The 16,649-nt window shown below is 38.3% G+C and overlaps 1 protein-coding gene across 2 annotated transcripts in view; it reads left to right on the plus strand.

Annotated features, from left to right (window-relative positions):
- The window catches only part of MOB4 (MOB family member 4, phocein), a 59,850-nt gene that overhangs the window by 35,157 nt on the left and 8,044 nt on the right, over positions 1 to 16,649 (plus strand). For both annotated transcript variants that reach the window (XM_049888910.1, XM_049888908.1), the window contains 3 exons: positions 8,060 to 8,160; positions 11,694 to 11,736; positions 13,391 to 13,477. In XM_049888910.1, coding sequence (XP_049744867.1) covers positions 8,060 to 8,160; positions 11,694 to 11,736; positions 13,391 to 13,477 — 231 coding nt within the window. The remainder of the gene's footprint in view (positions 1 to 8,059; positions 8,161 to 11,693; positions 11,737 to 13,390; positions 13,478 to 16,649) is intronic.

Raw genomic sequence — 16,649 nt, forward strand, 5'->3', positions numbered from 1 at the left:
AGAGTTTCCAAGGAGCGCCTGGTGGATTCGAACTGCCGACCTCTTGGTTAGCAGCTATAGTAGTACTTAACCGCTACACCACAAGGGTTTCCATATAAAGTATCCAAAAACCAAACCAAACCCAGTGCCGTCGAGTCGATTCTGACTCATAGTGACCCTATGGGACAGAGTAGAACCGCCCCATAAAGTTTCCAAGGAGCGCCTGGCAGATTTGAACTGCCAACCCTTTGGTTAGCAGCCATAGCACTTAACCACTATGCCACCGAGGTTTCCATATAAAGTATACACAATAGTAAATCGTTATAATTATAGCCCACAGGATTAAATCACTAGAAACATATATTTCTGCCTTTTTCATAACAAAAGGAAGAACTATTTCTTGCCTTCTTTTTGACTTAATGTAAAATCCGGTATGTTATATTCCTGAGCCGAGGAGACCAGAAAGGCGTATGAATTGAATGTATACTCATAAAACCTGTTGCCGTCCTGTCAATTCCGACTCATAGTGACCCTATAGGACAGAGTAAAACTGCCCCATAGAGTTTCCAAGGAGTGTCTGGTGGATTCAAACTGCCAGCCTTTTGACTAGCAACCATAGCTCTTAACCACTATGCCAACAGAGTTTCTTATATACTCATATATACGCATTATATGTACATTATATACTCATAGTGACTCTGAAATGTTAGCAGAGCTGGATCAGGTGAAGTGGTGGTATATTTGGAAGCTTACTGAAAAACAAAGATTCTCTTCAAGAAATGGCAATAAGTTAGGATTTTAAAGTACTTGGAAGCATAAAGAACATTATTCCTATGAGATAGTTTTCAGATTTTTCTGTAGAACCTCTAAAAATTTTCAAAACCAGCTTCTTAAGTTATCATTGCCCAGTTTACTCAGCTTCAAAAACTGTCATCAAAATTCACCAGCCGAAGTTTTAAATAATGGTCCTGCTTTTTCATTTAATGGAATTACTAAATAACATATTAAAAATCATGTTGAAAAGGCACATAAGAATGTTTTCATGATAGAGATAATTCTTGTTTTTTGCCTGTTTCATATTTCTGTCTATTCTGCAGCACATAAACAAAGATCAATCCTAGTTTAGAGTTACATCATATTGTGATGTGTGAAGAGATAGAGAAACATGTTTAGGTTTGTAAACCCTCAGTTTTCAAATGTTTGTTAAGATGATTAATTAATCAGAATAAACAGAAATTGCTGATACTAGTAACTAAGAAACAATGTAAAAAGTCCCACATAGCAAAAGTTATATTCAGTGAATATTAGGAAATTTGTTTTTCTTAGTTCATCTTATAATAATGATAGCTGCCTTTATTTGCATTAAGTGTGGAAGACTCAGTTCAGGAAACAAAATGGCATTTTTGTTTTATCTCTAAGTTATAGGTTTCTTTTATTCTCTTTTTTCATGCTTTATATAAACGTATCAATAAAGAGATTTTAGATTCCTTAAAGATTGACAACTCATACCTCCTTTTATAACAAAATTAAAAAATTATGAGTAAATTGTTACCAAATATGTGATTAAAGAATTAAAATTGAATATGTGCAAATCATTTTATAGAGAATATAATTTTGTGTGCCTTCCTAACTGATTTTAGGGATCATCACATAAGGCTAAAATTCAGGAGGTCTACACTTTCGTTTTTGGTAAGCTTTCTCACCCCTTTTAGGGAATTGCTTATATTTTTTCTTGACTTCAAATAATGTAGTTTAGATGAAGTCAATAAACACTTATTAGAAACATCTTCTATGCCAGGTGCTAATACCAAAATCAAAACAAAACTACGTTTCTGTGTTTAAGGGCTCACTATTTGAGGAGACACATGGAAATAGGAGCCCTGGTGGCACAGTGGTTAAGAGCTTGGCTGCAAACCGAAAGGTTGGCAGTTTGAATTCACCAACCACTCCTTGGAAACCTTGTGGGGCATTTCTACTCTGTCCTGTAGGATCGCTATGAGTCGGAATTGACTCGATGGCACCTAACAACAGCAACAACAACATGAAAATAAGTAAGTGCTATTAAGTGTGAAATGAATACTGTTAAGAGTTCTATAGAAAGTATAGTAGAAACAGGAAAGACAAGAGCTGATACACAAATTGCTAATTTATATATATGACAAATGTGGTAGGAAAACAGAGGGAGTTCTGTGTGGGATAAAATGAGTGTTCCTAAGGAGAGGGTCTTTGGAAGAATAGTGGTGTGGAACTTGAAGTGGCCCCTGGAAAACGTATAGAATTTAGTTTGATCTGCTTGAGGAGAGAATCAATCCCATGTGAAACTTGGAAAGTGCTTGGAACATTAGTGTGGAGTCAAAATCAGGGAGAGTGGTTTTGATAGGAATTAGGGAGCCACTAAAAGATTTTGAGCAGACTTTTTTTTATTTTAAATAATTTTTATTGTGCTTTAAGTGAAAGTTTACAAATCAAGTCAGTCTCTCACATATAAACTTATATACACCTTACTACATACTCCCATTTACTCTCCCCCTAATGAGTCAGCCTGCTCCTTCCTTCCAGTCTCTCCTTTCATGACCGTTTTGCCAGTTTCTAACCCTCTCTACCCTCCCATCTCCCCTCCAGACAGAAGATGCCAGCACAGTCTCAAGTGTCCACCTGATACAAGTAGCTCATTCTTCATCAGCATCTCTTTCCAACGCCTTGTCCAGTCCCTTCCATGTCTGATGAGTTGTCTTCGGGAATGGTTCCTGTCCTGGGCCAACAGAAGGTTTGGGGACCATGACCAGCCGGGATTCTTCTAGTCTCAGTCAGACCATTAAGTCTGGTCTTTTTATGAGAATTTGGGGTCTGCATCCCACTGTTCTTCTGCTCCCTCAGGGGTTCTCTGTTGTGCTCCCTGTCAGGGCAGTCACTGGTTGTGGCCGGGCAACATCTAGTTCTTCTGGTCTCAGGATGATGTAAGTCTCTGGTTCATGTGGCCCTTTCTGTCTTTTGGGCTCATAGTTATTGTGTGACCTTGGTGTTCTTCATTCTCCTTTGATCCAGGTGGGTTGAGACCAATTGATACATCTTAGATGGCCGCTTGTTAGCATTTAAGACCCCAGATGCCACACTTCAAAGTGAGATGCAGAATGTTTTCTTAATAGAATTTATTTTGCCAATTGACTTAGAAGTCCCCTGAAGCCTTAGTCCCCAAACTCCCGCCCTACCTTCGAAGCATTCATTTTATCCCGGAAACTTCTTTGCTTTTGGTCCAGTCCAGTTGAGCTGACCTTCCCTGTATTGAGTATTGTCCTTCCCTTCATCTAAAGTAGTTCTTATCTACTATCTAATCAGTAAATAACCCTCTCCAACCCTCCTTCCCTCCCCCCTCTCATAACCACAAAAGAATGTGTTCGTCTCAGTTTATACTATTTCTCAAGATCTTATAATAGTGGTCTTATACAATATTTGTCCTTTTGCATCTGACTAATTTCACTCAGCATAATGCCTTCCAGGTTCCTCCATGTTATGAAATGTTTCACAGATTCATCACTGTTTTTTATCGATACGTAGTATTCCATTGTGTGAATATACCATAATTTATTTAACCATTCATCCATTGATGCAAACGTTGGTTGCTTCCATCTTTTTGCTATTATAAACAGAGCTGCAGTAAACATGGGTGTGCATATATCTGTTCGTGTAAAGTCGAGCAGACTTTTTTAAAAAATAATTTATTTTTGTTGTTGATAATATGCACAGCAGATTATATACACCAATTCAACAATTTCTGCATGTACAATTCAGTGACATTGAGTACATTCTTTGATTTGTGTACCCATTCTCATCTGAGTTAGTCCTCCATTAACATAAACTCATTGCCCCCCAAGTTTCCTATCTAATCTTTCGAGTTGCTGTTGTCAGTTTGATCCCGTATAGATAGATCTTAAAAGAGTTTTTTAATTGGATTACTTGTCTTTTTGTTGAGAGGTGTTGGATTTTCATGTAGATTTTAGAGATTAGACCTTTGTCAGATTCGTCGTAGCCAAATTTTTCCCCCAGTTTGTAGGTTCTCTTTTTACTCTTTGGTGAAGTTTTTTGAGGAGCATAAGTGTTTAATTTTTAGAAGATCCCAGTTATATAGCTTGTCTTCTGGTATTTGTGTGTTGTTAGTTATGGTTTGTATCCTGTTAATGCTGTGTGTTAGGACCTCTAGCATTGACCCTATTTTTTCTTCTATGATCTCCATAGTTTTTGGTTTCATATTTAGGTTTTCGATCCATTTTGAATTAGTTTTTGTGTATGGTGTCAGGTATGGATCCTGTTTCATTTTTTTGCAGATGGACATCCAGTTTTACCAACACCATTTGTAAAAAAGACTGTCTTTTCCCCCATTTGTTGGACTTTGGGCCTTTTGTTGAAGATCAGGTGACCTTAGGTGGATGGATTTACATCTGGGTTCACAGTTATGTTCTGTTGGTCAGTGTGGCTGTTTAGACTATTGTATCTGTGTAGTAGGTTCCGAGGTCAGATAGCGCGAGTCCTCCTGGTTTCTTTTTCTTCAGTAGTGCTTTACTTACCCAGGGCCTCTTCCCTTTCCATGTAAAGTTAATGATTAGTTTTTCCAACTCTTTAAAGAATGATGTTGGTATTTGGATCGGATTGCATTGTATTTGTAGATTGCTCTAGGTGGAATTGACATTTTCACAATATTACATCTACCTATCCATCAACGTGGTATGTTTTTCTATCAATATAGGTCTCTCTTGTTTTATTGCAGTAGTGTTTTGTCGTTTTCTTTGTATAGGTGTTTTACATCCCTGGTTAAATTTATTCCTAAGTAATTAATTTTTTTTAGGGGCTATTATAAATTGTTCATCTTTTAGATTTCTAATTGCTGTTTTTGTATGATATCTAGTTATTTATTTTGACATTTTGTTCCTGTATTGTTTTACTGAATTCTTCCATTGTTTTGTCTGTCTTTTTCATGATTTTGTCTGTATTTTTCCATGATTTTTTTTTTTTCTTTTCTTTTCTTAAATCTGCATTTTCACTCATGTCTTGGAGAGCCCTGAATATTAGAGTTTTGAATTCCCTATCGGGCCTTTCCAGTGTCTTTTTCTCTACCAGAAGGTCATATGGTGTTTTATTTTGGACACTTACTGGAGCCATCCTGTCTTTTTTTTTTTTTATTGTGCTGTCTTTGGGACATTCAGTAATTATTATCTTTGTTCAGTGATTGTAGATTTGTTTGCTTTGTCCTGCTTTTTTTGTTTTATTTGGTTATGTCTGGGCAGACAGGTGGAAACCCTGGTGGCGTAGTGGTTAAATGCTACAGCTGTAACCAAGAGGTCGGCAGTTCAAATCCACCAGGCGCTCCTTGAAAACTCTGTGGGGCAGCTCTACTCTGTCCTATAGGGTTGCTGTGAGTTGGAATCGACTCGACGGCAGTGGTTTTTTTGGTTTGGGCAGGTAAGCTGGGCATTTGTTGTTTGTTCGTCTGTGGGCATGATACTTCCCATCACCTTGCCCAGCTGGGCAGGGCTGATTGCTCAGCCGTGGTGCAGCAGGGCAGGTCCAGTGGAAGGGGAGGGGTGGAGATAGGTGGTTTGTGGCATGTACTAGGGCTGACAACGCAGGGCTGGGGGCTAGTGCTGATCGGAGTCTGGTGGTCTGCACCTATGCTGCTCGGGGGTGCAGTGCTTAGTGTGCGGTCAGAGAGGTGGTGGGGGGGCGGAATGTGATGTGTGGAGCTCAGTGGGTGTGGGAAAAAAGAGAGAGAAGCAAGCCAAAAAAAAGGTGCTGAGGGAGTCTGCTATTGGAGTGGCACTGACCTGGGAGAAGCCGTGTGTCGGTGGCTTTCTAGCCAGGTTGTGTGGCACAGCCCATCAAGAAGGGGCAGACACAGCACACATGGCTAGGTGGGTGGCAGAAAGGAAAGGAAGGGAGAGAGAGATAAGAAACTGGGAAGAAAAAAAAAAGAGAAAGGCACACGCGTCCAGGTGGTTGGGAGAAAGGAAAGGAAGGAAGGCAGAGAGATATAAGAAACAGAAAAAAATGCCCCCAGGGAGTCTGCCAGTGTGGCAGTGCAGACCGGGGAAGTAGCTCCCCAGTTGAGTGGCACTGCATAGCCTGTCAAGAAGGAATGAAGATTGCACATGGCACCAAGTGTTCGAGCGAAAGGAAAGGGAGGAAGGTAGAGAGAAACACAAAACTGAGAAAAGAGAAAGAAAAAATCCCTGAGAGCCCACTGACATAGTTGCGCAGACTGGGGAAGGGGCTACCCTCCCGAGCAGTGCTGCACAGCCTATCAAGAAGGAGCAAAGATGACACATAGTGCCAGGTGTTTGGGAGGAAGGAAAGGAAGGAGATGAGAGAGAATAAACCAAAAAAGCAACAGCAGCAACAAAAAATGGCATTGGAGGAGCCTGCCAGAGGCAGCGGGATGAATCCAAGTGGCAAGGAGCTGGCGTCTCCCTGGCCCAGGGACAGGGGCATGCTGGAAAGCAGTGGAGACCATGCAGAGGGGAGAAGTGTGGGGGATGGGAAAGTGTGTATCCCTGGCTACCAGGTGCTCTGTCTCCTGTTGGGAGCTCTGTGAAGTTGCCTTCTATATTCCCTGTCCACTGTTCTTGGTGGGTCAGGGGTCCAAGATGGTGAATCCATGCTGCGTTAGCTGATAAGGGACCTCCACTCCATAGCTCTCATTCTCTGTCAGTTTCTTATTCTATTCAGTGCTTGGTTGAGTTCTTTATCCCTTCATTTGATGCTTAGGTTCCAGGATTGGTGTTTATATCTGTTTTACCTAGGTTTTTAGGTCTTTACTGTGGAGGGATGGTGTGGGGCTTCTGTCTGTAATTCTTTCTTAGTCATCTAGTGCTGCTATAAGAGAAATAACACAAGTGGATGGCTTTAACAAAGAGAAATGTATTCTCTCATGGTCTAGTAGGCAACAAGTCCAAATTCAGGGCGTCAGCTCCAGGGAAAAGCCTTCCGTCTCTTTCCACTCTCGGGGAGGGTCCTTGTCATCAGTCTTCCCTCGGTCTAGGAGCTTCTCCATGCAGGAACCTCGGGTCCAAAGGACGTCCTCTGCTCCTGGCGCTTTCTTGGTGATACAAGTTCCCCCCCTCTGCTCACTTCCCTTTCCTTTTTATCTCTTGAGAGAGAAAAGGTGGTGCAGGTCACACCCCAGGGAAACTCCATTTACATTGGATCAGGGATGTGACCTGAGTAAGGATGGTGTTACAATTCCACCCTAATCCTCTTTAACATAAAATTATAACCACAAAATGGAGGATAACCACACAATACTGGGAATCATGGCCTAACCAAGTTGACACATATTTTGGGGAGATACAGTTCAATCCATTACAAGTGCCATGTTGGCTCCACCTCTGAAATGTAAAGTTTTATGTTAAATGTTTAATTGAGAATGACTCTCTCTATTTTTAATTTAGTTTTTCTACCAATCATATTTTTTAACAACTTTATTGGCTGTGATTCACATGGCATACAATTCACCCATTTAAATTGTACAATTCAATGGTTTTTAGTATATTCATAGGATTGTGCAACCATCACTACAGTCTAATAGTAGAGCATTTTCGTCCACCTAAAAGAAATTCTGTACCCATTAAAGCAGTCCTTTCCTTCCTTCCCTGCATTCTCCTTCCACCCTCCCAGCTCTAAGCAAGTACTCATCTTCATTCTGTCTCTATAAATGTGCTTATTCTAGACGTTTGATAAATGGAATCATATAGTACCTACCAAAGTTATATTTACATTGTTTATAATTTGTGTTCATATGAAAAGTACGGTTTGCAGTTTTGAACCCGGTTCCAATCCTGGTAAATACATGTCTGCATTTATGTAGTAGATCCTGTACTAAAGAAGTTGAATTGCAGAATAGGTAAGGGTGACCTCCTCCTTTCTTCTCAGTTACTGATTATGATTCTGTACTTGGTTTCCTATTTAGCTTATATAACCCCGAAGTTGAAATAGAAGAGCGATTATGTATTATAAAATTGTATATATTTAATGTAAGGTTTACTGTGTAGCATAATATTTTAACTAACCATAAGAAATTCTTTTTTTATAGTATATTCAACAAAACATAAGGGCAGATTGCTCCAATATTGACAAAATCCTTGAACCACCTGAAGGCCAAGATGAAGGTGTGTGGAAGTATGAACATTTAAGGTAGGTCCTTATGATATATCATAACAGTAGTAGTACTTCTACTAGTAAAAATAACCTTTAGTATTAATGATGATTACGAATCATAAATAAAATTTACTATGTAACTATAGACCAAAAAGCCAAATTCTGAAGCTTTTGTAATTTGAATGTCTTAAGGTTCTCAACTTGGTTATCTACTGATTGTTTCCAGATCAAGTTATGATGTGCTGTTATTTGTTCTTTTGAAAGGTGGTTTCAGAGCTGGTTGGTTACTTGGGTGATAATTAAGGACCTGCCTCTGTACCCTTCTGTGTTGATAGATTTTGCCTTGTTATCTTTTTCACATGGTTTTTCTTAATTGTAGCTCTTAAGCATGAATGGATTATTTCCATTTCCCCACTCATGAATAACTATTTCTCTATAGAGGATCTCTAGGAGTCCCTGGGTGGCACAAATGGTGAAGCTGTCTGCTACTAACCAAAAGGTTGGCAGTTTGAGCCGACCCAGCGGCACCTTGGAAGACAGGCCTGCTGATCTGTTTTGGAAAGGTCACAGCCTTGAAAACCCTACAGAGCAGTTCTCCTACGTTCTCCATGGGGTCGCCATGAGTAGGAATCAACTCATTGTCAACTGACAACAACAGAGGATCCCTTTAGGTCCTAGCTGAGACGTGGGATTTGATGCGCTACCCGTGAGCTATTGTGAACTTTCAGTCTTCACTTTGATAGATATAGATTGTAATCCTGAAGTAAGGAGTTTTGGAGTTTTTCATAACATCTTTTGAATGAGAGCATTAATGACTAGTGAATAAGTTGAGTTAACTTAGAAGTACTACATAAGTTGTCCCTTGTATGTTAGTAACCTTCCAGTGCAAATGGGAGTTGGGATGAGTTGACGGATTAAACATACAGAATGTGGTATGAGATACACGTTCATCAGGATTCATTACTTTTGAGTCAATATTTAGATAATAAGTGGAATAGAAATGACTTTTCCTTAAATAAATTAGACCATATTTCCTTGTGTAGACAAGGCACTTTTTTGTTCCTCTTGATGCTGCCTGACTGTTGTCTTGATATTGCTAAGACATAATGTGACATCACAGCAATTTCAGGAGGCTGAAACTTCTTTGTGCCCTGTGCCGTGTTTTTGTTGGACAAGTTACTTGACTCCTAGTTCTGTTTTTTTTTAAAAAATACCTTTTAGTGCTGGATAGATAGATGTGTGAGTCTGAATTTTTCCATTCTTATAGCTCAGGATGAGGGCAGTAGTGGTTTAGTGTTAGAATTTTCACCTTTCATGCAGGAGACACAGGTTCGATTCCTGGCCACTATACCCCAAGCACAGCCACCACTCATCTGTCAGCAGAGGCTTAGGTGTTGCTATGATGCTGAACAGGTTTCAGCAGAGCTTCCAGACAAAGATGAACTAGGAAGAAAGGCCTGGCAATCCACTTCCAAAAATCTGCCATTGAAAATGCTATAGATTTTATTGTGCATGGTGTCACCATGAGGTGGGCTGACTCAACAACAGTGAACAACAACAACATGACTAAGGTTAGAGAACTCTTATATGCTGGAAACCCTGGTGGTGTAGTGGGTAAGTGCTACAGCTGCTAACCAAAGGGTCAGGAGTTCGAATCTGCCAGGCACGCCTTGGAAACTCTATAGGGCAGTTCTACTCTGTCCTATAGGGTCGCTATGAGTCAGAATTGACTCGACGGCAATGGGTTTAGTTTTTATAGTATATGCTCTGCCTTATTTAATCAGCCTTGAAAATAACCACTTTTACTTCTCTCTGGATTAATGATGAAAATAAGCAAGTTTTTTTGTTTTTTTCCTTTTATTACAAGCATAATTCCTAACAAGTGAGAACTGATTTTAGTCTGTCATAAAAACCAGTTGTCATTGAGTCAGTTCCAACTCATGGGGACCTCATGTGTGTCAGAGTAGAACTGTGGTCCATAGGGTTTTCATTGACTGATTTTTTGGAAGTGATCACCAGGCTCTTCTTCCAAAGTGCCTCTGGATGGACTTAAACCTCCAGCCTTTCAGTTAATAGCTGGGAGCTCAACTGTTTGTGCCACCCAGGAACTCCATCTGAGTTTTAGCTTTGCATTTTTAGGGAACCAGTATTTTCATCTATTTGATGGTGAATGTAGTACTGATTTCCTTACTTGATATAGTGAACTAAATTTTCTAGGCAGGACTTCTAGAGGTAACATTCAGTATTATTATAGTTATAAAGCAAGTTATCTTTGTGACATAGAGTATTAATTGCTTTCTCATATCAATTAACAGTTCTGCTATCTCTCTGTTTAAAACCGATGGTCCCAATATCATATGATTTCCTCCATTTTCATTTATTATAAAATATTTATTGAGTACTTGCTGTGTTCCAGGTATTGTTCTAGGCTTTATAATTCTCAGGTTTGGCAATTTTAAGAAGGGTGGTATATCATGGAAAAATGCATAAGATGTATTAAGTGACAAAAGCAAGTTACACAGTTGTGTGTGATAAGATCCCATTGTTGATAAACAGTATATTTTAATCTGCGCATAGAAAAACAAATTTGTGTGGAAGCAATAGTTATCTTTGGGAAGGAGGTGGTGAGATTATTTTCTACATTATAACTTTGGTGATATTTGAATTTTTTTTTTTTTAATTAACTTTTATTAAGCTTCAAGGGAACGTTTACAAATCCAATCAGTCTGTCACATATAAGTTTACATACATCTTACTCCGTACTCCCACCTGCTCTTCCCCTATTGAGTCAGCCCTTTCAGTCTCTCCTTTCGTGACAATTTTGCCAGCTTCCGTCTCTATCCTCCCATCCCCCCTCCAGACAAGAGCTGCCAACACACTCTCAAGTGTCCACCTGATATAATTAGCTCACTCTTCATCAGCCATATTTGAATTTTTATAAGCAACATGTTTTATAATCAAAACACAACTTGGAGAATGAGTATAAGAACTTCTGTTCTCTTTTCTCTATATTTGTGTGTGTGTGTGTGTGTGTGTCTGTATTCTTTCTTACATAACTGGAATCATACTGTGACTGTGGATATATATATCTTCTGTATGTTTACATATACTGACATTTTACTACTCCCCAATTGTTAATCATTCAGAATGTTTCCAAATTTTTCTTGTGTGTATATATAAAAAATTTCAGTGAACGCTTTTGTACATATATCTGCATGCAGTTCTGATTATTTTATTAGGATAGATTCTCAGGAGAATGACTCAAGAGTATATACTTCCTAAGGGTCTTGGTAAATGTTTCCAGATTATTCCCCTAAAAATTGTACCACTTTCCAGTGTTATAAGAGTAATTGATGCATGGAATCCTGGTTTTGAATATTATCAGGGTTGATGGTTTTTGTTTTTTTATCCTGTAAGTCTTTGGAAGAAATGTGTCATGTAAGTGCAGGTGGCTTTGATAATGGTGATGAGAAAGGAAGGATGGTACTGACATGATTCTCTTTTTACAGTTATATTCTAAAAATAACTCTGGAGAATATGATTTTTCATTTATGTATTTGCATTTTTAGGCAGTTCTGTCTTGAGCTAAATGGACTTGCTGTCAAACTTCAGGTAATATTTTGTTTAAATTAAAGCTATAATTGAAAGTTCTGTTGTTTTTTTCTGTTTTTGTGCCTTAATGTCCTACAAAGACTTAACCAAAATATATAATTATTTTCTTTTACAATTTCACATGGAAATTTAGTACCAAATGACAAACTTTTTCATTATTATTTTACATATTAAGAAACATTTTTTTTTTTTTTTTTTTTAATTTATAGAAATAATTTTACTTTTTTTTTGTAGTTCCTGAGATTTTTCTGCTATGTATTACAGGACCAATGGGGTATATTTATGGCTTTTTTTTTTTTTTATTAACTTTTATTGAGCTTCAAGTGAACGTTTACAAATCAAGTCAGTCTGTCACATATAAGTTTATATACATCTTACTCCGTACTCCCACTTGCTGTCCCCCTAATGAGTCAGCCCTTCCAGTCTCTCCTTTCGTGACAATTTTGCCAGCTTCCAACTCTCTCTATCCTCCCATCCCCCCCTCCAGACAGGAGATGCCAACACAGTCTCAAGTGTCCACCTGATATAATTAGCTCACTCTTCATCAGCATTTCTCTCCTACCCACTGTCCAGTCCCTTTCATGTCTGATGAGTTGTCTTCGGGGATGGTTTCTGTCCTGTGCCAACAGAAGGTGTGGGGACCATGACCGCCGGGATTCCTCTAGTCTCAGTCAGACCATTAAGTATAGTCTTTTTATGAGAATTTGGGGTCTGCATCCCACTGATCTCCTGCTCCCTCAGGGGTTCTCTGTTGTGCTCCCTGTCAGGGCAGTCATCGATTGTGGCCGGGCACCAACTAGTTCTTCTGGTCTCAGGATGATGTAGGTCTCTGGTTCATGTGGCCCTTTCTGTCTCTTGGACTCTTAGTTGTCGTGTGACCTTGGTGTTCTTCATTCTCCTTTGCTCCAGATGGGTTGGGACCAATTGATGCATCTTAGATGGCCGCTTGTTAGCATTTAAGACCCCCGACGCCACATTTCAAAGTGGGATGCAGAATGTTTTCATAATAGAATTATTTTGCCAATTGACTTAGAAGTCCCCTCAAACCACGGTTCCCAAACCCCCGCCCTTGCTCCGCTGACCTTTGAAGCATTCATTTTATCCCGGAAACTTCTTTGCTTTTGGTCCAGTCCAATTGAGCTGACCTTCCATGTATTGAGTGTTGTCCTTCCCTTCACCTAAAGCAGTTCTTATCTACTAATTAATCAGTAAAAAACCCTCTCCCTCCCTCCCTTCCTCCCCCCCTCGTAACCACAAAAGTATGTGTTCTTCTCAGTTTATACTATTTCTCAAGATCTTATAATAGTAGTCTTATACAATATTTGTCCTTTTGCCTCTGACTGATTTCACTCAGCATAATGCCTTCCAGGTTCCTCCATGTTATGAAATGTTTCACAGATTCGTCACTGTTCTTTATCGATGCGTAGTATTCCATTGTGTGAATATACCACAATTTATTTACCCATTCATCCATTGATGGACACCTTGGTTGCTTCCAGCTTTTTGCTATTCTAACCAGAGCGGCAATAAACATGGGTGTGCATATATCTGTTTGTGTGAAGGCTTTTGTTTCTCTAGGGTATATTCTGAGGAGTGGGATTTCTGGGTTGTATGGTAGTTCTATTTCTAACTAAAACATAATTATTTTTAACAGAGTGAGTGCCATCCAGATACATGTACTCAGATGACAGCAACTGAACAATGGATTTTTCTTTGTGCAGCTCATAAAACTCCAAAAGAGGTGAGGATTTATGAAATAATAGAATGAGTAATAAAATCACCGTATCCTAAATCTCTTCAAGACAACGGTAGACAAGTTTTAGACTTTTTAGCTGACTTTTTTTTTTTGACATTTGGATTAGAGTTTGTTGCTGCAAAGTTATTGCCAAAGTGATATTTTAGGAATTCTTATGACTAGCATAATTTTTCATAATTGGCTTTTGCATGGGCTAGAACTCACTTTATGATTCACTGGCTGTCACAGGATAACATCTATCACATCTTGATGTTATCTACGGTGCAATGGGTAAAGATACCTGTTTAGACTTTGGTTCAGTTGTGATTTCTTTTGATAGGAAGAACTATTGGTGATTACTAAAAAAAAAACTAGTCGATGCTTAATCTTTTGAGTAGAAATGTTACTCTTGAGCTTTTAAGTTTCACAGGTCAATATTTTTCTCCATATTTCTTACCTTTTTATTGCAAGCCACCATAATGATTGTCCTCTCTATATTGGTTCCACATTGAAGAAGTTATTCATGTTTTTCTCCTCATTTAGTTTTTATTAAGGTGAGAGCATAGATAGCAGTAATCGTTTATACAACTTTTTTCATCTTTTGAATAATTTCTTTATATCATCTGACAAAAATCATCTGATAACCTGTACATATTCAGTTTTCCTTAGTTGTCTCAAAAATGTCCTTTATGATTCTTGGAATTTCTCTTAATCTGCATTCTCTTTTAATCTGGAGTAGTCTCCTTTTACTTGACATGGACTCATTGAAGATACTGGGCCAGTTCTGTAGAATTGTAGACCTTCAGATGGCCATTATATTGACAGACTTCTAAGGCTTAAAGACAAGTGACTCTTTAGTTGCAAAGTCACTATCTGGTGTTCTTTTGATTGAAAAAAGGTGGAGTATTCAAAATAAGGAGTATTTGGTATTTGTCTAAGTGAGTAGTACTGATTTGGTAGTCTGGTTTCATTCAGGGTCTTACTTTTTTTTATAAAAATAAGTTGAAGCAGTATTATATATCAGGCTACATCTGGGAAAACCTACATACCAGTTTCATTGAAAATTCTCTAAACTTGGCTAAATACTACAGTGAAATGATGTAACAATTACAAATAGGAAGCTTAATCAAGAAGGCTAGTTTTGTTTTGGCAAATTTTAAAGATGCATCATTCTCACTTTAGAGTAGAAATGCTATGCAGTTAGTGATGTAACATGAGACTTATTTATACCGCCATTGTCACATCCAATTTTTTTCCTTGATTAATACTAAATGGTAAGATGGGATAATCGTTAGCATTTAAGACCATTAAACAATGAGTCTTAAAATTGCAGTTTTGCTTGCTGAGGTTCAGCTCCTTTGACTTGGTCATGTGTCAAGAGAGGATGATAGCAGAATTTCCAAATAGTTGTTACATGCAGTGAGGATAGTGTAAAAATACAAATAGAAGAAAAACTTGAAAGGATGCTTTTTTTTTTAAACTCTCTTAGAATAATAGTACATAGTCAAGAAACTATAGGAAATGACAGACTAGTAACTAAAAAGATTGCTCTTAGTGATTAAAAGTACTGGGCAGATTTTGAAGTGGAAGAGGCAGGGTACTCAGTACCTGTAATGATTCATTCAGTGCCCTTGAGAACTAAAGAGAGGTATCTCAGCAAATAAGGCTGATGGTAAAAATAGCGATTATAGGTGACAAAGGCTGTAACTTAAAAGCCTTTTCCATTGTTGTAGGGGGAAAAACATCTCCAAGTTTAGTAAAGCAAAAAGATAGTTTTATTCAGCCTATATTCAAAAGGACAAAAGTTGAGAAGCGGACGAAGGATGTTGCCAGAGCTATGTCTGCCTGAGTCCAAGGAAGGTTACAGAGCCATCAGTATATATTAATGTTACAAATGGGCAAACCATTGAAAGCTTCATCTTTTCACAGATTGGCTAGAAACTGTCATCCTACATTTCGAATTGTCTGTCTTCAGGATCACTGGTACAGGTTTCAGTAAGGACAGTCAGGAGGGTCTTCATTGGTCCAGCAAATTTCTGTTCACTAAATTTTAATAGAAAAAGATAAGAGTGGAAAGTCTTTGTGTTCTGGCTTATGTGAAAGTTTTCTAAAAGATATTTTCTAAGATGATCCTATCTATTATCTTTATACCTCGGGGCCTAGTCAGTGTGTCCTTGTGAGTCCAGCTCCAGCTGGGTTACCTTCTCTGTGTTCAAGGACAGGGAATAATGACTCCAATATTATTTCCTAAATCACCATTAAGCCCTTTGTAATCACTCTCAGTAGGATTATAATTATATATTTAGAAAAATAAACTTTTTGTAAAGTATATGAATATTTTCACATAACTACATACTATTTTGTAACCTATGTTTTGCCAACTTTTTTTGCTGTTACACTTGGTGCTGAGCAGGAATAGTTACCCCAAAATGGATTGGAGTGGTGGGGAGGCAGCTAAAACAAGGTAGAACTCCCTGCCAACTGTGGAAAAAATCCAGAAACCAGTTAAAGGTTTAATGTTATGATGACTGATAATGGCAGCCATAAGCCGCATGTGGCTGTGGAGTACTTGAAGTGTGGGTAGTCCAAATTGAGATGTACTGTAAATGTAAAATACATACTGGATTTTGAAGGCTTAGTACAAAAAAAGAATGTAACATATTTCATCGAAGGAAAACTGGGTATCTATATGCAAAAGAGTGAAGTTGGACCCCTAACTCACACCATATAAAATGAACTCAAAGTGAATCAAGGACCACAATATGAGAGCTAAAATTCTAAGAAGAAAACATAGGTGCAAATCTTTATGACCTTGGATTAGGCAGTGGTTTCTTGATTGTGACACCAAAAGCACAAGCAACAAAATAAAATATAGAAGATAAATTGGACTTCCTCAAAATTACGAAGTTTTATGCTTCAACAGACACTATCAAGAAAATGAAAAGAGAGCGCACAGAAGGGAAAAAATATTTGCAAATCATATATCTGATAAGGGTTTAGTATCCAGAATAGATAAAGAACTGTTATGACTCAACAATAAAAGACAGATAACCCAGTTAAAAACTGGGTAAAGGATCTGAATAGATATTTCTGCAGAGAAGATACATAAATGGCCAATAAGCACATGAAAAGATGTTCAGCATCTTTAGTCATTAGAGAAATGTAAATTGAAACCACA

The sequence above is a fragment of the Elephas maximus genome, chromosome 6 (genome assembly GCF_024166365.1).
Source record: "Elephas maximus indicus isolate mEleMax1 chromosome 6, mEleMax1 primary haplotype, whole genome shotgun sequence".
NCBI classification, from domain to species: domain Eukaryota; kingdom Metazoa; phylum Chordata; class Mammalia; order Proboscidea; family Elephantidae; genus Elephas; species Elephas maximus.